Genomic DNA, 22,808 nt, shown 5'->3' with positions numbered 1-22,808 from the left:
CAATTTCGAAGAAATAAGAGATATCTGGAAATATCTCTACTGAGATGACAGCTGTGGCTCTGGGCTCACCAGCAATTTTTAACTTTTGACTTTTTGATACCGACGTTCCAGGTTTGACATGTTTCAACATGTGCAAGATTAACAGAGTATTAAAACATTTTTTTAAAAAGTGGATTAAAAATCATAATAAAAGTAAAACATTTCGAAAGAAAAGATTAACTTTTTTTTTTTAAATGTTACTACGCTAACTCCTGTGTGCAGTTATTCAATGTGGGTCCTTATCGTGTGTCCTTATCGTTTAATCTGGACCAGCGCGTGTTGCACAGGTAGAATATCGTTACGATGATGGAGATGTTTGTCCGTAGAATATAAAACATAAGCGATGTATGAAAGCACACAGTGTTGCGTCACAAGTTAATTTGAGCGGATCAGTTTCCCACAGCGGCGGCGGAGCTGGGTGTAAACAACGGTCTGCATGTTTCATTTACACACTGTATGAAGAGGAAACTGGTCTCAAATCGACTTGACGTCAGATAACGAAGTATGACATACATATCAGACTGACAACAAGAGCGTTTTGTCAAGTATTTATTGAAGTTAGTAGTATATTGAACAGGCATCAACAGAGCCACCTACGTTGTCCTTCACTCTGGTCCTCGCTAAGTGTCCTCGGCGTCTCAACCACAGCCTCCCGAACAGGTGGTGCATTTCACAGCGAAGTCATCCGTGTTTAGTCTTTAACAACATCCCATAAAAAGAACGCGACAGAGAGGATAAGCGATGGAAATGTGTATTTCCTAGTGAGTCGACTTGGGTCCTGAGAGGCCGCTCCGACGACACATCTGCCTCCCGCACGCAAACAAAAAAACATTTAATTCAAAAAACAGTTAATTCTAAAACCAGTTAATCTCGCACACCGGCCCCTGTGGTTAATCGAAACGTTGTTATTCTGTAAAATCTCCGGAGAAAGCTATATTTTATATACATGTACAGTATACATCTACACCACTTTGGAGACAATAACTTCTTGCATTTGTTTTTCAGTGTCAATGTTTCTATGTGTTTTCAAAGAAAAGCCTTCCTCTGTTGGATACCTTTCTTGAGGAAAAGAAGGTACATTTAATAATCAAAAGTACGACATGCGATGTTAATCGTTTTTATTTATTTACTTTTAATACTCATCTTGTTGTTTCCATAGGAGGCTCCTATTGATGAGAAAGACGCCCCGGGGAACTTTGTGTCTTGGCTCATTCCAAGGTAATTTCTGCCGGACCCTCAAGAGTCCGGGATCAGCATCGTTATGCAAATCTATTTGTAATTCCGCTTTGTGGCGACCGGCCGGTCCTCTTTTTTTTCTTTTAAAACTTTCTATACACGTAAAAAATGATGTACTCAGCTAAAACAAATACTTTAAAAATCAATTTGTCACGTGTATTTCTCAATAAATTATACTTTATTGTTTAGTTTTTTTACTTTCAGAGAGCCAGTATACATTCATCAGATTTCTGGGCGTTTCGACGTTGGAAACTTGCCTTCCTATATTGAATGTGACCTCTACTTCAGAGAGAAACTTCAAGACGCTGGCTCTTACATGGTGTAGGAACTGGGAACTGGACAAAAACACCATATTTATGCAACGATAACTAATCAAATGGCCAATTTCAAGAATTGTAACTGTAAATAAGCCTTTAAATATGAATTGTACTGCAAGGGATTTTCTAATGAACATTTTCCATTAATATGTTTATTTTTTTATATACATTATTTGCATTAAAACCAATGATTTGTCTACTCGGTGAGCAGTCTTGTGCATCTGTCAGAGGCCTTTTCATGGCGGGCCTCCATCTTTGCGATGCGGGATCCGAACTGCATGGCTCTCTTGGGCAGGACGGCCGACTGGCCGAGGCCCAGCCGCTTCGCCGTGAGCCTCAGGAGGAGCTTCTCCCCGACGCCGCGAGGAAGCGACAGGTCCGCCTTCTCCCACACGGGCAAAGAATTCAAGTGGCTCACCAGGTCCTCGTCCAAGTAGGGAAATCTGAAGGCAGTTATGATTGTGATTTACTCGCCGCGTACACCTTTTTACCCTCAAGAGGAGAAACGCTGATTCCTGAAACCTGACTTTTTGCTGCACAGCCACACACACACACACACACCACTTCCTCTGTTCCGTAAGGATAAAGTCTTAAAAGATGAAGCCTGTCTCATACTTAAAATCAGGATCAGTTAACTGTCTGAATAAAGTACCCGGAGAAACTGAACTAAATGTGCAATTTCAAGACATCCCGTTTTGGCTCTGGTAACGTGCACAACCCTTACCTAGCCTCTTTCCCATGGTCCCCGATCACTCGGTCATCTCTGCCCAAATTCCTGGACGGGATCCTGCCCAGCTCCATTTCCAGTTCCTGGATCAGCCCCTCGTGTCCCGACGCTGTAAATCGGACTCTGTGTCTGGAGTAACCGGCCAGCTGCTCGTCCGCCCCGATTCCTGTCAAAACCACCTGCGGTCGTGGAAAAAGGTAAACACGGTCAATGTGGTCGTTTTGAGGATTGGGAAACATATCTCAACTTAAGATATGACGCATCGATGTCGACTAATCAATTAATTGATTTAATCAATTAGTCTGTAAAACTGATCTTGTGGTTAGCAGAGTTGTGCTCGTGCGTTTCTTGGAAATAAGTCATTTGGCATATTTTTTTTTTAAAAACGACTAATCGACTAAAGAAGTTTTAAGTCGACTACGACCAAATTGACTAATTAAGTCGACTACGAGGGGGCGGTCCTATTAATATCAAATTTACTTTTTATCCTTCAGCACTGACACCAGTGTAGTAGCGCATGGAACAGTTGCATCAAATCCCCTAAAAAATATTTTAAAAGTTCAATAGAGCTCAGAAGTTTTTGACTCATGTACCTTTGCCGACGACGTGAAGGGCCTCGGGTCACCGTGCCCCGTGACGTACCCGATCCCTCTTGCTGCGAACCACACGGCGCAGCCAATGCTGTCATCGAGCACCGTCTCCAGCGGATGCACCAAATGGCAAACGCGCTCCTGGCGCATTTTTTTTTTTTTCATATTGAGAGGGCACACGGGCGAGGTGAGTACGAGGCCGGACCGGTTCATGACGGCGGTGCAGCCGCTGGGGACCGACTCCAAAACAGCCGGACTGTTCCTCGAGACAAGATCGCGTCCCCCGTGAGCCCAGGGATAAACCTCAAACGTCACGCAGCCAGCTTCTGCTACCGCCTTCAGGTCGACCCTGTACACACCAACCGCCGGGACTTCCTGCCAAGAAGACTGCGTAGGTCCAGATTCACGGGCCGCCACAGAAGTCAGGGTCAAGGCGTTGACCTCTGCATCAAATGTCCACAGCAAACTCCGCCTTCCAAGGAAGTCTCTGCCGAACCAGAGGTAGTCTCCAGCCTTCTGGTGGTAAACAAATGCCCACGGCCCACATAAAGTGGACAGGACGGACAGAATCTCCGAAGGGCCGTCACAGGATGATAGACGCTGAGAGACAACGGCCGTGTCATTTTCCTCTGGCATCACCGGGAGACCTCCGAAAATCTCCCCGTTCCACACCAGAACATTCCCAGTGTGGTCTTGAACCGGCTGAGGGGTAAGAAGACCCTTCATGTGGAGAATGTGGGCATCTGTGCCTCCGACTGTGACGTCCTGGCTCGAGTCGGGCCCCCTTCTCTTCAAACGCTCATGAACCGCTTCGCTCCACGCACACCGAGCGGCCGACAGACTCAACAGACAAAAGATGCCGCACATTGTCGCGGTGAAGGTCCGTCTCACATATCCTGCAGGTCCTTTTTCATGTTATCGAGTTCCTCTGGAGAAAGGAAAATACCCATTATGATCACATTTTTCAGTGAGATAAGACAAAACGCAGCTAGTTTATCTATTAAAAATGATTAAAAAATTACTTTTACATGAACCCAGTGTCTGACCTCTGTCTGCTCGGAAGTATAAGTTACTGTTCCTCTGCTGGATGTAGACTTTCTGGGGGGGGGATAATGTATACAAAAATGTACATTAATACACAAAATGCAATTTCTAGAGAAAATAATTTAAAAGATTGCTCAACAATTTGCGTCCAACAACTCAGGAAAAAAAGGTTTAACTAAGAGAGTTCCTATCCATAGTTTGCAAGGCATAACCACAGTTAAAAAATATTTAAAAAAAGAATAAATATGTAAATTCGAGGTACAATTGGCTCCACCCACCCTGTTTTTCTTCAGATTGGAGAGCTCATCCACGACAACCTTCTGCTCCTTTATCTGAAAGTTATCAAAATAATTAATTTACAGAGCTGACGAAATGGAAACAACTAATTAAAATGATCAAGAATTCCCGTTTTTACGCTATAACTTTCCAACATGGCCGCCCAGTTCAAAGTTCAAAGTTAGCTTTATTGTCACTTCTTCCATTTGTGCAAACATACAGAAGATCTGAAAGTACGTTTCTCTCTTGTCCAACATAAAGTGATTGTAGTAATAATAATAATAATAATAAAAATAATAAAAGTAATAAAGTGCAAACAGCTAACAACAACAACAACAACAAAGAACATGTAAACAATATATAAAGCAGCATTTGACATATGAGTCTACTTTAGGAGTGGGAGAGTGGGGAGAGAGTTCAGCTTCCTGACAGCCTGGTGGATGAAGCTGTTTGACAGTCTGGTGGTGCGAGCCCGGAGGCTCCGGTATCTCCTCCCAGAGGGCAGGAGGCTGAAGAGACCGTGTGAGGGGTGGCAGGAGTCGCTCACAATCATGGTCACTTTGCGGGTGAGGCGGGTGTTATATATGTCCTGCAGGGAGGGGAGGGGGGGGAGTGAGGCACCGATGATGCGTCCAGCTGCGTTCACTATGCGCTGCAGGGCTTTCCTGTTGTAGTCAGTGCAGCTTCCGCCCCACACAGTGATGCAGTTGGTCAGGATGCTCTCAATGGTGCCACGGTAAAAGGTGCACATGATGGGTGGGGGGGTTCTTGCCTTCCTCAGCTTCCGGAGGAAGTAGAGGCGCCTCTGTGCTTTCTTTGCCAGGGATGTTGTGTTGGCTGTCCAGGAGAGGTCTTCACTGATGTCCACCCCCAGGAATTTGGTGCTGCTCACTCTCTCTATGACAGCACCATTGATGGTCAGTGGTGGGTGTTCAGTGTGGCCTCTCCGGAAGTCAACAACAATCTCCTTGGTCTTGCTGTTGTTTAGAAGGAGGTTGTTGTCTCCGCACCACGTGGTCAGAAGACTGACCTCCTTCCTGTAGTGAGTCTCATCATCCTTGGTGATGAGACCAACCAGAGTTGTGTCGTCTGCAAACTTGACCATGTGGTTGGTGCTGTAGGTGGTTTTGCAGTCGTGAGTCAGCAAGGTGAAGAGCAGTGGACTGAGCACACAGCCCTGAGGGGCCCCTGTGCTCAGTGTGATGCTGCTCGAGGTGTTGTTGCCCACACGTACTGCTTGTGGCCTCTCACTGAGGAAGTCCAGCAGCCAGTTACACAGCGAGGTGTTGAGCCCCAGCTGGTCAAGTTTGCAGATGAGTTGTTGTGGGATTATGTTGTTGAATGCTGAACTAAAGTCTATGAACAGCATTCTCACATATGAGTCTTTTGTGTCGAGGTGGGTGAGGGCTGGGTGGAGAGCAGAGCAGATTGCATCCTCCGTGGACCGTTTGGCACGGTATGCAAATTGGAAAGGGTCCAGAGTGGGTGGGAGAATGGATTTGATATGTGACATGACTAGTCGTTCAAAGCACTTCATTATTATGGGGGTAAGTGCCACTGGACGATAGTCATTAAAGCCGGACGGAGTGGGTTTCTTTGGCACAGGTATGATGGTGGTGGCCTTGAAGCACGTTGGAACAACAGCTTGTCTCAGAGAAGTGTTAAAGATATCCGCAAGGACATCCTTAAGCTCCTCTGCGCAGTCCTTCAACACACAACCAGGGATGTTGTCTGGACCTGTTGCCTTGCGGGTGTTGACATTGGAGAGTGTCCTCTTCACGCTAGCAGCAGACAGGCACAGGACCTGATCGTGGGGAGGGGGTGGAGTCTTGCATGGACGTGTGCCGTTTTGTGCTTCAAACCGTGCAAAGAAGCCGTTGAGGTCATTTAACAGAGAGATGTTGTTGTCGCAGGTCTGTGGCTTGGGTTTGTAGTCCGTAATGGTCTGAATGCCCTGCCACAGGCTCCGTGCATCTCTGCTGTCTCTGAAGTGCGAGGTTATCTTGTTTGTGTAGTCTTGTTTTGCCTTCCTGAGGCCGTGGGACAGGTTGGCTCTCGCTCTTCTCAGGCCAGTTTCATCCCCGGCTCTGAAGGCCTTGTTTCTGGCCCTCAGCAGCCGATGGACTTCCCCTGTCAGCCACGGCTTCTGGTTAGCCCGAGTGGTGATGGTCTTTATGTGGGTCACATCATCCATGCACTTACTGATGTAAGAAGTAACAGTGTATGTGTGGTGGTTGTATGTGGCTGCTTGCTTAAACATACCCCAGTCTGTTGAGTCAAAGCAGTCCTGGAGAGCGGAGGAGGCCCCCTCTGGCCACACCCGGACCTGCTTCAGAACCGGTCTAGAGACTTTCACTCTGGGTCTGTATGCTGGCATTAGCATGACGGTGATGTGGTCAGAGAGTCCAATGTGGGGTAGGGGGGAGGCCTTGTACGCTCCTTTGTGGTTAGTGTAGACCAGGTCCAAAATGTTGTCTCCTCTTGTTGGGAAGTCAACGTGCTGATGCAGTTTGGGAAGGACAGTCTTGAGGTTTGCATGGTTGAAATCACCAGCGAGGATGGTGAAGCCGTCTGGGTGGGCTGTCTGTTGTTCACTGATAGCCTGGTACAGTTCACACAGTGCCTCGTTTCTGTCACTGATGTTGGGGGTGGGGGGGATGTAAACAGCAACTACATTACATTACATTACATGTCATTTAGCTGACGCTTTTATCCAAAGCGACTTACAATAAGTGCATTAAACCATGAGTCCAAACTCAGAACAACAAGAATCAAGCAAGTACAATTTCTTCAATAAAGTTAAACTACAAAGTACTATCCGTAAGTGCCATTTAAGTGCTACTAAAGTGCTATCGGTAAGGGACATTTAAGTGCTACTACGGCATTTAAGTGCTACCTATTCAAGGTATAGTCGAAAAAGATGTGTTTTTAGTTTGCGCCGGAAGATGTAGAGACTTTCTGCTGTCCTGATGTCAATGGGAAGCTTGTTCCACCAATGAGGAGCCAGCACAGCAAACAGTCGTGATTTAGCTCGAAGTGAAGGAGCTACAAGCAGATTGGCAGAAGCCGAGTGAAGTGAGCCGAGCGAAGTGAACTAGCAGGATCGCTGTAAATTCCCTCGGCAGATAAAAAGGACGGCACCTTATAATCATGAACTCCGCCAGTGGAGAGCAGTGTTTACATACCACGACAGCGTCCCGACACCATGCATCCAGTGTGTAAACACACACCCCTCCGCCGCGGGTCCTCCCTCCTTTGACGAGGGCTCTGTCTGCTCGGTGGCATGTTAGCTGCTCGAGTTTCACAGCGGAGTCGGGGATGTTGTCATTTAGCCATGTTTCCGTGAAAAGAAACACACAGCAGTTCCTCACGTCTCGCTGCGCCGTCCGCAGCAGTCGTATGTGGTACATTTTATTGTCCAAGGATCGCACATTAGCCATGATAATGGATGGTATGGCTGGGCGAGTTGGGCTAGCCGCTAGCCTAGCTCGGATACCTCCGCGCTTTCCCCTCTTCTGCTTCCTCTCACACCGCTTGCGGCGCCTCCTTTCCGGGGAGGGGGGGAGGAGTGGCAGTAGAGTCCGGTGTGTTCGTAGGCCGGCGGAGTAATCCTAGCTCCTTGATTATTTCTGCTTGTGCAGCGTCCAGAGTGTTGTAAAGTTTGGTCCTGCTGATGATTAACAGAACCTGCCGACTGTAGTTGTATTCCGAATGTACTTCATGCTATAACGTTAGCTACATGTCTACCAGCTCGTGTTAGCGGACTTCACCTTATTGTTTAATTCCTCCTTGAGAGCGCACGGTCCTTCAAAACTATCCTCGTTATCGCGAAGTTTCGAAGACATGTTGGTGGAAGTTAATTTTACGTGAACGGATAACTTCTGTGTACACGCATGCGCAGCAGCGTTGAGAGCGTTTCCGGGTGCGGCGGTCGGTCCAGTTGTGACTGCACTGCCCCCTGGAGGTGGGCGGTTGACACACATAGTATGTTTTTTCATCTGTTAAAGATTCTAGATGTAAAATAAAAACTAGATTACTATAGGTTTATATTAAAAGAGCACAGGCCATCACACTACAGCAAATTAATGCACAATTTAAATGCAATACATTGAAGGAGAAAAAATGGCTGTTTACACAGTGCCACTCTTCAACAGAGATTTATTTTCTCATATGTCATGTTGTGCTGTGATACTTTGAACAGAAGAGGATTAGGGCTACACAATTATTTGAGTTCTGATTTCAAAATTCGGACGTAATCAGACTTCCTTTGTCCCCAATCCTCTTCCATAACTTTGTCATATTTTGTCGCAGTTTATAGCATTCTAGATAACACGCACCATATTTTGCTACACGTCGATTAAAACCAGCTCTTTACACTCAGTGACAACCTAACATTTGCACAAACCACTAACTTCACATCAGAGTGGCATCATCCGCTTTTTCTATTTTTTAGATGCAGTTGATAAAAGATAAACCATTCCCAGAGCTGTCACCATACATACATATTTATATTATATTAGGCTAGTAGTTGCTGCTAGATGCTAAAGACAAGATTGTGTATGAAAAATAACCTTTATATCAAGTAAATAAAACTGAGGGTTGTTCATGTTTTCCAGTCATATGAATCTAGGCCCTGTGTTGTTGTTTCCACCAAGGTGGACCATTTACTCAGGCGATGAGTGAAATAAGGAAATCAACAATGTGGATTCAGTATAACAATGGTGTGTGGGAATGAACTAAAAAGAGATCCTTGTAAAAAATAATATAGATTTTGCCTGTTGGCAGCGACAGGGGGTGTTTGGGGGAGGGGAGAGGATTACTCATTCAATAAGCATGCAGGGGTTGAAACCTTCCTTACACATGTGGTACAAATACACTAAATATATATATATATATGATGTATAAATGTTCCAAAAATAACACACTTGAAATATACTTGTGATAAGTAGGACTTCAAGTATACTCAAGTATGCTAAGATTAAATATACTTAGTGTACTTTTTTTTCTCCTTTGTGGGCACCACGGGCTGCTTTTCCACCGCCAGAGCGCTGCAAAGCAAGAAAAACAACAAACAAACAAACAAACAAACCCCACCAAATCAGGCCCAGAGGTGTTTACAAGGCAGCTGTTCTTTCTCAAAACACTGACCTGATGCATCAAGTTGATCTTTATTGCTGAACACAATATTATGCATTTGCCCTCTACGTCCTCTAGTCTGAATGAGCATAATTATAAACGCACGTTTTTAAGCACGTTACAACTCCTTCATAGTGTCGTATTGCTTTTCAGAGAATTATGATGATAAATTCAAAGTAGATGCAAAAGTATACGTATGTACAATATATTATGTTGAACATTGTTGCTCCTGGATGGATCACAGCCAACCCAATTCTTTTCAACTATTTGTACTTTTACTTTCAATACTTAAGTACATTTAATATCAGAAAATTACTTTTGATACTTAAGTACAGTAAATATCAGATACTTAGGTGAGTTAGGTACTTAGGTGACTTTCACTTTAACTGGAGTCCTTTTCCAGTAAGGTATTAATTTTGGGTACACTGCTTGATCCCCACTTTTCCCTTAGAATAAAAAGAGGGCGTAACACTGGTCTAACGTGATCGTTTTGTACCTCCTGGTCTAACATGACCTTTTCTTATTTCCCAGTTATTTTCTGGTCTAACGTGACTTTTTAATTGTTGGTCTAAGGTGACCCGTTTCTTAATTGTTGGTCTAAGGTGACCTGTTTCTTAATTCCTGGTCTAAGGTGACCCGTGACCCGTTTCTTAATTCCTGGTCTAAGGTGACCCGTGACCCGTTTCTTAATTCCTGATCTAAGGTGACCCGTTTCTTAATTCCTGGTCTAAGGTGACCCGTTTCTTAATTCCTGCTAAGGTCTAAGGTGACCCTGTTTCTTAATTCCTGGTCTAAGGTGACCCTGTTTCTTAATTCGTGGTCTAAGGTGACCCGTTTCTTAATTCTTGGTCTAAGGTGACCGTTTCTTTTGTTATTTTATGCAGCAACAACTTATCCTGTCAGCAGAAAAAATGGCTTGATATGAATATAACATGTTGATAAAGTCCATGTCGTACAATTTCTAAGAAATAAGAGATATCTGGAAATATCTCTACTGAGATTACAGCTGTAGCTCTGGGCTCACCAGCAATGTTTAACTTTTGACTTTTTTTTTAAAAGTGGATTAAAAATCATATTAAAGTAAAAAAATGAAAGAAAAGATTAATTTTCTTTTTACATTTTATTATTTTCAAAGCAGCAGCAGCAGCAGCTCCTGACCCATCCCGAGCTCTCTAAGAAAACGAGGAAAAAAAACCCAAAATGGGAAGAAATCTCGGAAGAGGCAATTCAAAGAGAGATCCCCTCTTCTCAGACGGATGGGCCTGTGACTGGATCTGAAAAATAAGACAATTGTTAGAACATAAATAATATAATGCGAGTCAAATTAAAACAGCTATCTATCTATAGTGTAGTTTATGTTTAAATGTAAATTAAGACGTGTGTGTGTGTGGTGTGATACTATCTCAGCCACGGGTGATTCCTCAGTTGCTCCAGGGTGAAACGCTGATCCGGGTCCACATGCAGGCAACTCTGGGGGGACGTGGGTACCTAAAATATACAGACATAATAAAAAGACAGTGAGGAGGAATATTATGTATTACTATTATAGATAAATATACCAGTATCATATTTGTGGTATTGAGAACCGATTGTTCTTGGGTGTTTCGGCCTTTAATCACTAAACACCCTCAACAAAGGTGGCCAGCTAAAGGGTGATCAAGCCTTAGCTTGTGTCCCATGCCCAATTAAGATTTCCCACGGGACTATGCAAGGCAGGGGCGTCCACTTCCCTGAGCCAGCCCTACAGCTGACCGCATACCTCATATGCCCTCCTCAAGTTGGAGGGATCTGAATTGGGTTCCCCTGTGGGGGTGGGGGGGTCATGAAGTTATAGCCCAGCAAGGGTCCTTCTGTTTGATCCAGATCCACTGGCTGCCTCTTTCAGCTGCTTGAGAAACTGCTCTGATGGTCCGGCCCTTTATAGTAGAGATTATTTGAGGCCCGACGACATTATGGGATTTATAGTAATGTTTCTCCTGTCCAACAGGGAAATGCCAGAGATTGAACAATCTTACGGTTTGGGCAGCGCTTCGGCTCCTGGCCGCAGTCTGCCATATTTATATTATAATTAGCTGAATACGTGATTGGTCAATCAGTGTTGAGATGTCAACAGCGTCTTCATTGTTAGGGTCAGCTTGGATGTCGGCCTGCAACATCTGCTGCTGCAATGTTTTGCACGGTGCATCGACACTAAAATGGTACCGCGGTACCCGTACGTTAAAAACAATACGATTTTGCATATTTTTTGTATCGATGCTTAATTAAAATAGCGCGCAATCAGAGCAAAATGGTAAAAAGGGAACCATACAGATGTTTTATGTATTACTATTATAGATAAATTTACCAGTATAATATTTGTGGTATTGAGGACCTATTGTTCTTAAAACGTTTATTATTATTATTATCATACAAGTTTTTTTACCGCAATCTATGTTCTTAATCAGATCAGTTTATAATTTTGGTCAAATCAAAAGACGTTTATAAAAGCTTAAAGGTTCCATCAAACGACTCCATGTCATGCTGTCTGCACGCATTGACTGCAAGGGGAGACCGTTTTCATTATTATCTTGCTGTATTATTACTAATATTAATGCCATTTGTTAAGTGTTCAAAAGGCTGGGCAGGAACAAAATGGTAAAAAGGGAACCATACAGATGTTTTATTTATTACTACTATAGATAAATATACCAGTATCGTATTTGTGGTATTGAGAACCTATTGTTCTTAAAACGTTAATTATTATTATTACCGTACAAGTTATTTTGCCGCAATCTATGTTCTTAATCAGATCAGTTTAGAATTTTGGTCAAATCAAAAGACCGTCGTTATAAAAGCTTAAAAGGTATGTTGTTCAGATCTTTTGAGTCATCTTGACATGAAATGACGGGACCGGCCCTTTATAGTAGAGATTATTTGAGGCCCGCTGCTATTATGGGATGTACGGTAATGTTTCTCCTGTCCAACAGGGAAATGCCAGATATTGAACAATCTTACGGTTTGGGCAGCGCCTCGGCTCCTGGCCGCAGTCTGCCTATATTCATATTATAATTAGCTGAATACGTGATTGGCTGAATTGTATATTGATCAGATGTTTTGAGTCATATTGACTGGAAATGACGGATGACGTTTTGATCCGGCCCACCGAGTATTATTAATTATAAATTATAGTAAAGACCGCTGTAACGCTTCGTACCCTCGGGGCTGCGTGTGCGCGCTCCTGCAGCAGAACACGGCAGGTTAAAGAGCGCCGTCACGCTTTCTGCTGCACACAAACAGCCTGAAAGAGCTGAGCAATAAATGAGCATTAAGAAACATCGATGCTGGTCTGTTGCCGTCATCGTGCTTCAGGAAACTCAAGTCGGCTCCTGGCCGCAGTCTGCCCATATTTTATAATAATTAGCTGAATCGTGTATTGATCAGATATTTTTAGTCATCTTGACTTGAAATGACGGGACCGGCCCTTTATAGTAGAGATTATTTGAGGCCCGCCGACATTATGGGATGTACGGTAATGTTTCTCCTGTCCAACAGGGAAATGTAAGAGATTGAACAATCTCACGGTTTGGTCAGCGCCTCGGCTCCTGGCCGCAGTCTGCCATATTTATATTATAATTAGCTGAATACGTGATTGGCTGAATCGTGTATTGATCAGATCTTTTTAGTCATCTTGACTTGAAATGATGGGACCAGCCCTTTATAGTAGCAAGATTATTTGAGGCCCGCTGCTATTAATGGATTTACGATAATGTTTCTCCTGTCCAACAATGAAATGCAAGAGATTGAACAATCTCACGGTTTGGGCAGCGCCTCGGCTCCTGGCCATATTTATATTATATCGAGGAGAAGATCCGGATGCGACGTTCTGATTATTGTCTTCACCTTGAATTGTGCGTAAAAGCAACATGAATGAAGTGACGGTAGAGAGACAGTCATATTTAAATAAGACAGCAGCAAGATGATAGGCTAACCATATCATTGTTTCCTTGTGCTTATTGAATAGAGTGGACCAGCTGATCTGCGCGGCTGGTGTTACGATGACAGCGGGTAAAAATTGATTGGCAGACGTATGAGGAATAAATAAATGAAGACGTGTGTGCGTGTGTTTGTGTGTGTGATGCTATCTCAGCCACGGGTGATGCTTCAGCTGGTACAGAGTGAAACGAATATCCGGGTCCGCACATAAGGACGCCTCAAAGAAATCTTTGCCATCTGTAGAGAAAGGAGAAGAATGGGTGAGGTCATGTGATCCATCGCAACGTGAACTCAAATGAACAGATTTTTGTGTTTATGTTTTTCTTACCTTTGGAAAGCCAACTGGTCTCATTCAGCTCCTGAAAGGTCATCTCCGGTGTAGATGCCGCCTTGTGTCGCATGTAGAACAGGACCATTCCGATCTGGTATACTGTCGAGGGTCCCGCTTTGTACTCCTCCCGACTGGACCACTCTGGGGGGATGTGAGTACCTAAAATATACAGACATAATAAAAAGACATTGAGGAGGAGGAAGAGCTTTGTTTCAATGTAAAAGTCTCCGATGGGTAAAGTTAATAAAGAGCAGGAGTAAAATTGGACTTCTTACCATAAAAGGTGTCAAAGGCGTCGTCTTCTTCGGCGAAGCAGCTCAGACCGAAGTCGATGACGCGAACTCGCGGCGCCTTCATGCAGGTCTCAATAAGGAGATTTTCCGGCTTGATGTCCCGGTGGAAAATGTGTTTCTCCTGCAGGTCAATGGCTACACTCACCAACTGCTTAATTATAACCTGAAAGACAAAAAAGAGAGAGTTGAGGGATCAGAGAGGATGCTTGGACATGTTTTCATGGCTGAGACTCTGAGATGACTACAGCAGCTTACCTTAGCTTCCTTTTCTTTCAAGTGGCCTCCTTTGGATTCAATGTAGTTGGAGAGGTCTACGGCCGGCATCGGTCTCTCCAGCACCAGGATCAGCTCCTCGTCCACAATGTACCAGTCCAGCAGGTCAACGTGTGCTGAATGCCGCTCTGATTCGGCCTCTAGTTTCCTTAGCACAGCGACCTCCATGGGGATATGGAGCCCATCAGTGTCTTCGTGAAGGAGGAGATTTTCGTCTATGGTAATATGCTTAATAGCGACCTAAGGGAGATACAAACAAGACTTTTTGGTTACACTTCCTGACCGTACTCTGTGTGTGTGTCTGTATGTGTGTGAAAGAACATGTGAAAAACTTACAGGAAGATTATCCTCTCTACGATAGCCAGCATACACGCATCCACATCCTCCTTCGCCAAGTTTCTTCTGCTGCCGGTACTTGGCCTTAAACATGGCTGACGAGTCTAGAACCGGTCCATCATCGGCGCTTCTCTCGCTCTGAGCCGCCTCGGGTGGGTTTCTGCTTTCTAGAGATGAGAGAAAAAACATCACAACATGAATTTACTGACGTTCACAACACGAACGAGGACAAAAACACAAGACGATCATTCGATGTCTCTTAAACCATTTATAGCAGAATAATAGTTAAAATATGGGGATATAGCTTACCAGTGTCCTCTGAGGTCGACGGCAACTCATCCTCACAGGAGATGGGGTCCAGTCTCCTGCTTTTCTCCCTCTGTACGCTTTCCCCATCTTCTATTCTTTTCCTCTTTTTTTGCCCAGGGACGGAGCTGGACGGCAACTCATCTTCACAGGGGTTGGGGTCCAGGTGCCTGCTCTGTGGGCTTTCCCCATCTTGTGATTCTTCTCTATTCCTTCCTCCAGGGACGACGTCCTCCTCAGCGTAGAAGTGTTTTCCTAATACTTTCCCCATTACACCTGAAGACTGATGAAGACTTTTCTAACAAAAATAGTGTTTGTTGCTGGAAGGCTGGAGTTTATATATGGGAGCTGGCACCGAGCGTTCTATTGTGCCTTTTATGACGGGTTCTATGAAGTCACAGTCTGTGACGTCACAGTGTTCCGAAATATGCAAATGAGGGTTTAGAGTAAATTCTGTGTGTACAGTTTATAAATTAACATGGAGGTATCCACTTGTTGTGGACATCCCATAAACGTCGGAACATCTAACGCCCTGGTGTCTGGGTTCATAACATCACCCGTAGGCTCACACAGCTCGGGGAATTTCACCGACTCCGCTTCCAGCGCTACGAGAGCAGCAGCACAAACTGGCGGAGCGTTTGGTGTCAACGCCCCTTGAGAACGGTGCTGCCACCGTGTGGTGAAATGAGGAATTACATCTTTACATTTGTATTTATTTATTCTGACAGAGCTAGCGAGCCATAACTAACACATAAGACCGAATCTGCGGGCCGTATGAAATCTGACCGCGGGCCGGACTTTGGACATGCCTGGTCTAAGGTGACCGTTTCTTAATTGTTGGTCTAAGGTGACCCGTTACGGAATATGCAAATGAGGGTTTAGAGTAAATTCTGTGTGTACAGTTTATAATTAAAGATGGAGGTATCCACTGAATACATTCATACTGTGCATTCAGCGGCTAGCTGTTTCCTCTTAAATGAAGCTAAGCAGCTAGCTTCATATTCAACAAATCAATTATGAGAGTGGCATCAATGTTGTCATTTGACAGCTAACTCGTTAGCGTAGCTCCGACAATGTTGGACCAAATGTAATAGCAGCCATTTATTAAAATATGTTTAAATGTAAGCGACCCCCAGAGATCTCTAATGCACTTTTTTGGGGTTGTACCCACATGGTTATGGTGTGGTGAGTTCAGGGACCCAAATGCAGCGACAGTTCTTAGACCAGTAGTTTATTGCAGAGAAGGAGAACAGGAACAACTAGGTCCGGGTGTCGACGGGAGCAGAGAACATACGCAATTGTCAATTGGAGGCACGTTTCCGCGCTCCGAGAAGCGGCAGCAAACGGGGCAGTTAAACGGAACATCAGCGTTGACTTTACTATCGTTATGTAACGTAACATAAGAAAGTCGGGATGTCACAATGTCAAACTGTTCCTTTATTCCCAAACATGATGTAACAATACATACGTTTACATGCACAGAATATTTGTTTCTTTTGCTCTTATTTGGAGAAAGAAAAGCGCACCGGCCATGTTTTCCTCGCCGACGGCGTTTCGCTGCATGAGTAAAAAGGTGAGCGCACCTTTTCAACCAAGTTGCACAAACTTAACAAATAGTCCTCATCTACCGAGCGTTACGGGCTCAACCCTGCCCCCGTTTGGCCAGAGAGCAGAAAGCAGTCTCTGTAACTATTACTTGGGGACAGAACTGCAATTGAAGTCCTCCAAATCAAATTAAAAAAGGACACAACATATCTTGTCCCTGTTTCATTTACACACTGTATGAAGAGGAAACTGCTCTCAAATCGACTTGACGTCAGATAACGAAGTATGACATACATATCAGATTCACAACAAGAGCGTTTTGTCAAGTATTTATTGAAGTTAGTAGTATATTGAACAGGCATCAACAGAGTCACCTACGTTGTCTTCACTCTGGTCCTCGCTAAGTGTCCTCGGCGTCTCAACCACAGCCTCCCGAACAGGTGGTGCATTTCACAGCAAAGTCATCCGTGTTTAGTCTTTAACAATATCCCATAAAAAGAACGCGACAGAGAGGATAAGCGATGGAAATGTGTATTTCCTAGTGAGTCGACTTGGGTCCTGAGAGGCCGCTCCGACGACACATCTGCCTCACGCACGCAAACAAAAAAACATTTAATTAAAAAAACAGTTAATTCTAAAAACAGTTAATCTCGCACACCTGCCCCTGTGGTTAATCGAAACGTTGTTATTCTGTAAAATCTCCGGAGAAAGCTATATTTTATTTTGAAAGAATTGCAACCGGACGTGTTTCAAAATCTCGTCTCGCGAAGCCAGACTTGATTATCGCGAGAGTAGAGTCCGATCTCGGTACGTCTGTAGCCGTTTCCCAATACTTTATATTCCCCCCATTCTGCCTGCCAAGGAAGTGAATTACCGGGTAACACTGAGCGAGTAACCGTCGTTTCTCCCGGTTCCGAGTGTAAAATGAAAGCGGTGATTCTCGCCGCCGGCTACGGGACCAGGCTCCAGAGGGACGTGGCGGCCGACAGCACCGGGAAGTTCGCTCACCTGTCCGGGACCGCCAAGCCGCTGCTGCCGGTGGGACGGTGCGCCCTGATATCCCACTGGGTCCGCGCGCTCACCGCCTCCGACTGCGTGGACCGCATTTATGTCGTCGTGAGTAACGGAACGTCGTCGTTAAACTTGTATTCAGAGGGCCATTAAATATGATGCATAGAACCGTGACATGTTACATTATCCTCTAATAATGCACCAATAATAAAATCATATGTAATGTCTAAAAGTAGCCATTCTGCATAATGAGTACTTTTTTACGCAAAATATAATAAAATAAATAGTACTAATTATTATTTAAGCCAATAATAAAATCATATGTAATGACTAAAATGTATTGTCTAAAAGAAGCCATTCTGCATAATGAGTATTTTTTCCAATTTAATAATAATAATAAGTATTATTACTATTTTTATTCAATTTTTCGTCATCATACCAATGTATTTGTTAAGTCAATAATAACATATGTAATGACTAAAATGTAATGTCTAAAAATAAGCTATTCTGCATAATGAGTACTTTTTCTATTTAATAATAAGAATTAGTACATTTTGCAGTAATCATACCAATGTATTTGTTAAGCCAATACAGACTTGTTTGCCTTAAGGACCAGGGCCATCCCATAATATGCAGGTATACACTTGGACTGAGAATGATTGACCCACTCTGTTCCAACACTCGAGCGCCCACTTTCTCTCCACAGACTAACGCCGTCTACCTCGCCGCTTTCGAAGAGTGGGCGTCACATTTCACAAACGTCGAGATCCTCAGCGATCGGACGACGAGCAACGATGTAAACGCACGTTTTCACCATCACAACAACATATTGTACACACGTTTCTGTTTCTTTTATACCTCTGACTCTATTCCACCAAGGGGCGCCTTGGAGCCGTCGCCTGCCTGCAACTTGCAGTAAAGCACTTCGAAGTAGAAGACCATGTCCTCATAATTGGGGGGTAAGTGCCCCTCCTCCCTCCCGAGTTGACACTATGTCCCCGATTCTGCCAGATTCACACAACTCCCTTTTTCATCCGTTACAGTGACACCCTCTTCAAAGAGGATTTTAGCCTCAGCAAAGTAAAAGAGAGGTTTTCTGACCTCCAAGCAAAGAGCGAGGACAGCTGTCTGGTGCTCTCGTACCAGTGCGACGAGCAGGGTGAGTAGAGGAGGTTCGGCTCTCGGCACGACCTCGTGGAAGTCTCACCCCGAAGTTTCAAACACGGCTCGTGCTCGCAAATCACTTCTGCATTGTGTGCGTCTTTGTCAGACACTCGTAAATACGGGATATTGGAAGTAGACGGCGATCTCCGCGTCCTCTGTATGAAGGAGAAGCCTCTTCCTACCGAGACAAAGTCGAGGAGAGCAGTAAGTTCACTCCCGACGACACCAGTCGCTCGGCTCTTTGGTTGCAGATGCTCTGCAGCGATTGGCTAATGTTTCCGGCTCATAAGACGTCAGAAGACACTTGGCATCTACCCCAAAGATGGGGCCTCATGGTCTTCACCGAGTTTAAGTATTTAGCTCTCAGTGAAATACATAAGAGCACATGTACAAACATGTTGTCATAATATTTCATATAGCAATATAAAAATCTGAAATAACGACTGGCTACCAATTATTCTGTCCGATGCGATGACCCTCTAATTAATAGGTGACATGTTCGTGATACATGTGAAGTTTACTGGTATTCTTATGAGACGCCCCACATGTACAGTATACATCTACACCACTTTGGAGACAATAACTTCTTGCATTTGTTTTTCAGTGTCCATGTTTCTATGTGTTTTCAAAGAAAAGCCTTCCTCTGTTGGATACCTTTCTTGAGGAAAAGAAGGTACATTTAATAATCAAAAGTACGACATGCGATGTTAATCGTTTTTATTTATTTACTTTTAATACTCAACTTGTTGTTTCCATAGGAGGCTCCTATTGATGAGAAAGACGCCCCGGGGAACTTTGTGTCTTGGCTCATTCCAAGGTAATTTCTGCCGGACCCTCAAGAGTCCGGGATCAGCATCGTTATGCAAATCTATTTGGAATTCCGCTTTGTGGCGACGGACCGGTTAAAACTTTCTATACACGTAAAAAATGTACTCTGCTAAAACGAATACTTTAAAAATCAATTTGTCACGTGTATTTCTCAATAAATTATACTTTGTTTTGTTTTTTTACTTTCAGAGAGCCAGTATACATTCATCAGATTTCTGGGCGTTTCGACGTTGGAAACTTGCCTTCCTATATTGAATGTGACCTCTACTTCAGAGAGAAACTTCAAGACGCTGGCTCTTACATGGTGTAGGAACTGGGAACTGGACAAAAACACCATATTTATGCAACGATAACTAATCAAATGGCCAATTTCAAGAATTGTAACTGTAAATAAGCCTTTAAATATGAATTGTACTGCAAGGGATTTTCTAATGAACATTTTCCATTAAAATGTTTATTTTTTTATATACATTATTTGCATTAAAACCAATGATTTGTCTACTCGGTGAGCAGTCTTGTGCATCTGTCAGAGGCCTTTTCATGGCGGGCCTCCATCTTTGCGATGCGGGATCCGAACTGCATGGCTCTCTTGGGCAGGACGGCCGACTGGCCGAGGCCCAGCCGCTTCGCCGTGAGCCTCAGGAGGAGCTTCTCCCCGACGCCGCGAGGAAGCGACAGGTCCGCCTTCTCCCACACGGGCAAAGAATTCAAGTGGCTCACCACGTCCTCGTCCAAGTAGGGAAATCTGAAGGCAGTTATGATTGTGATTTACTCGCTGCGTACACCTTTTTACCCTCAAGAGGAGAAACGCTGATTCCTGAAACCTGACTTTTTGCTGCACAGCCACACACACACACACACACCACTTCCTCTGTTCCGTAAGGATAAAGTCTTAAAAGATGAAGCCTGTCTCATACTTAAAATCAGGATCAGTTAACTGTCTGAATAAAGTACCCGGAGAAACTGAACTAAATGTGCAATTTCAAGACATCCCGTTTTGGCTCTGGTAACGTGCACAACCCTTACCTAGCCTCTTTCCCATGGTCCCCGATCACTCGGTCATCTCTGCCCAAATTCCTGGACGGGATCCTGCCCAGCTCCATTTCCAGTTCCTGGATCAGCCCCTCGTGTCCCGACGCTGTAAATCGGACTCTGTGTCTGGAGTAAGCTGCTCGTCCGCCCCGATTCCTGTCAAAACCACCTGCGGTCGTGGAAAAAGGTAAACACGGTCAATGTGGTCGTTTTGAGGATTGGGAATCATATCTCAACTTAAGATATGACGCATCGATGTCGACTAATCAATTAATTGATTTAATCAATTAGTCTCTAAAACTGATCTTGTGGTTAGCAGAGTTGTGCTCGTGCGTTTCTTGGAAATAAGTCATTCGGCATATTATTTTTAAAAAAACGACTAATCGACTAAAGAAGTTTTAAGTCGACTACGACCAAATTGACTAATTAAGTCGACTACGAGGGGGCGGTCCTATTAATATAAAATTTACTTTTTATCCTTCAGCACTGACACCAGTGTAGTAGCGCATGGAACAGTTGCATCAAATCCCCTAAAAAATATTTTAAAAGTTCAATAGAGCTCAGAAGTTTTTGACTCATGTACCTTTGCCGACGACGTGAAGGGCCTCGGGTCACCGTGCCCCGTGACGTACCCGATCCCTCTTGCTGCGAACCACACGGCGCAGCCAATGCTGTCATCGGGCACCGTCTCCAGCGGATGCACCAAATGGCAAACGCGCTCCTGGCGCATTTTTTTTTTTTCATATTGAGAGGGCACACGGGCGAGGTGAGTACGAGGCCGGACCGGTTCATGACGGCGGTGCAGCCGCTGGGGACCGACTCCAAAACAGCCGGACTGTTCCTCGAGACAAGATCGCATCCCCCGTGAGCCCAGGGATAAACCTCAAACGTCACGCAGCCAGCTTCTGCTACCGCCTTCAGGTCGACCCTGTACACACCAACCGCCGGGACTTCCTGCCAAGAAGACTGCGTAGGTCCAGATTCACGGGCCGCCACAGAAGTCAGGGTCAAGGCGTTGACCTCTGCATCAAATGTCCACAGCAAACTCCGCCTTCCAAGGAAGTCTCTGCCGAACCAGAGGTAGTCTCCAGCCTTCTGGTGGTAAACAAATGCCCACGGCCCACATAAAGTGGACAGGACGGACAGAATCTCCGAAGGGCCGTCACAGGATGATAGACGCTGAGAGACAACGGCCGTGTCATTTTCCTCTGGCATCACCGGGAGACCTCCGAAAATCTCCCCGTTCCACACCAGAACATTCCCAGTGTGGTCTTGAACCGGCTGAGGGGTAAGAAGACCCTTCATGTGGAGAACGTGGGCAGAGAACAAACACCGAGGCATCTGTGCCTCCGACTGTGACGTCCTGGCTCGAGTCGGGCCCCCTTCTCTTCAAAAGCTCGTGAACCGCTTCGCTCCACGCACACCGAGCGGCCGACAGACTCAACAGACAAAAGATGCCGCACATTGTCGCGGTGAAGGTCCGTCTCACATATCCTGCAGGTCCTTTTTCATGTTATCGAGTTCCTCTGGAGAAAGGAAAATACCCATTATGATCACATTTTTCAGTGAGATAAGACAAAACGCAGCTAGTTTATCTATTAAAAATGACTTACTTTTACATGAACCCAGTGTCAAACCTCTGTCTACTCTGAAGAATAAGTTACTGTTCCTCTGCTGGATGAAGACTTTCTGGGGGGGGGGGGGAATAATGTATACAAAGTGTACATTAATACACAAAAAAATGCATTTTCTGGAGAAAATAATTTAAAAGATTGCTCAACAATTTGCGTCTAACAACTCAGGAAAAAAAGGTTTAACTAAGAGAGTTCCTATCCATAGTTTGCAAGGCATAACCAGTTAAAAAATATTTAAAAAAAGAATAAATATGTAAATTCGAGGTACAATTGGTTCCACCCACCCTGTTTTTCTTCAGATTGGAGAGCTCATCCACGACAACCTTCTGCTCCTATATCTGAAAGTTATCAAAAATAACTTTTTACGCTATAACTTTCCAACATGGCCGCCCAGTTATTCATGTACTTCATGCTATAACGTTAGCTACATGTCTACCAGCTCGTGTTAGCGGACTTCACCTTTTTGTTTAATTCCTCCTTGAGAGCGCACGGTCCTTCAAAACTATCCTCGTTATCGCGAAGTTTCGAAGACATGTTGGTGGAAGTTAATTTTACGTGAACGGATAACTTCAGTGTACACGCATGCGCAGCAGCGTTAAGAGCGTTTCCGGGTGCGGCGGTCGGTCCAGTTGTGACTGCACTGCCCCCTGGAGGTGGGCGGTTGACACACACAGTATGTTTTTTCATCTGTTAAAGATTCTAGATGTAAAATAAAAAC

General features: G+C 44.5%; 3 protein-coding genes and 1 pseudogene across 8 annotated transcripts; 1 reads left to right on the top strand and 3 right to left on the bottom strand.

Moving 5' to 3' along the window:
• Positions 1-1,432: 1,432 nt before the first annotated feature.
• LOC117750044 (asparagine synthetase domain-containing protein 1-like) lies at positions 1,433-8,151 on the bottom strand. Of its 5 annotated transcripts, none has more exons than XM_034560906.1 (6): positions 8,000-8,151; positions 4,232-4,285; positions 3,956-4,007; positions 2,913-3,837; positions 2,317-2,498; positions 1,433-2,035 (listed from the first exon to the last, which is right to left on the bottom strand). In XM_034560906.1, exons 4-6 carry the CDS (start codon positions 3,774-3,776, stop codon positions 1,789-1,791), a joined length of 1,293 nt encoding a protein of 430 aa, XP_034416797.1. In that variant the 5' UTR covers positions 3,777-3,837; positions 3,956-4,007; positions 4,232-4,285; positions 8,000-8,151; the 3' UTR covers positions 1,433-1,788. The 5 variants fall into 5 exon arrangements, with proteins under 5 accessions (XP_034416797.1, XP_034416798.1, XP_034416796.1 ...); XM_034560907.1 differs by lacking the exon at positions 8,000-8,151 and adding an exon at positions 6,492-6,606 and having other exon boundaries at positions 3,932-4,007; XM_034560905.1 differs by lacking the exon at positions 8,000-8,151 and adding an exon at positions 6,492-6,606.
• A 4,996-nt stretch (positions 8,152-13,147) lies between these two features.
• On the bottom strand, positions 13,148-15,344 carry LOC117750048 (serine/threonine-protein kinase pim-2-like). The gene is made up of 6 exons (XM_034560912.1): positions 14,880-15,344; positions 14,571-14,737; positions 14,217-14,474; positions 13,944-14,124; positions 13,666-13,827; positions 13,148-13,574 (listed from the first exon to the last, which is right to left on the bottom strand). The coding sequence occupies exons 1-6, from the start codon at positions 15,145-15,147 to the stop codon at positions 13,483-13,485; spliced, it is 1,128 nt and encodes a 375-aa protein (XP_034416803.1). The 5' UTR covers positions 15,148-15,344; the 3' UTR covers positions 13,148-13,482.
• A 1,624-nt stretch (positions 15,345-16,968) lies between these two features.
• Positions 16,969-19,740, top strand: LOC117750050 (glucose-1-phosphate adenylyltransferase large subunit 2, chloroplastic-like). Of its 2 annotated transcripts, none has more exons than XM_034560915.1 (8): positions 16,969-17,537; positions 18,139-18,228; positions 18,312-18,391; positions 18,476-18,591; positions 18,703-18,800; positions 19,201-19,269; positions 19,355-19,413; positions 19,614-19,740. In XM_034560915.1, exons 1-8 carry the CDS (start codon positions 17,346-17,348, stop codon positions 19,732-19,734), a joined length of 825 nt encoding a protein of 274 aa, XP_034416806.1. In that variant the 5' UTR covers positions 16,969-17,345; the 3' UTR covers positions 19,735-19,740. The 2 variants fall into 2 exon arrangements, with proteins under 2 accessions (XP_034416806.1, XP_034416805.1); XM_034560914.1 differs by having other exon boundaries at positions 19,599-19,740.
• Positions 19,299-22,712, bottom strand: LOC117750054 (annotated as a pseudogene).
• Positions 22,713-22,808: the final 96 nt, after the last annotated feature.

The sequence above is a fragment of the Cyclopterus lumpus genome, chromosome 21 (assembly GCF_009769545.1).
Source record: "Cyclopterus lumpus isolate fCycLum1 chromosome 21, fCycLum1.pri, whole genome shotgun sequence".
NCBI classification, from domain to species: Eukaryota; Metazoa; Chordata; class Actinopteri; order Perciformes; family Cyclopteridae; genus Cyclopterus; species Cyclopterus lumpus.
Note: the sequence above shows the minus strand (reverse complement) of the source record. Positions and strands in the feature narration are given on the sequence as shown.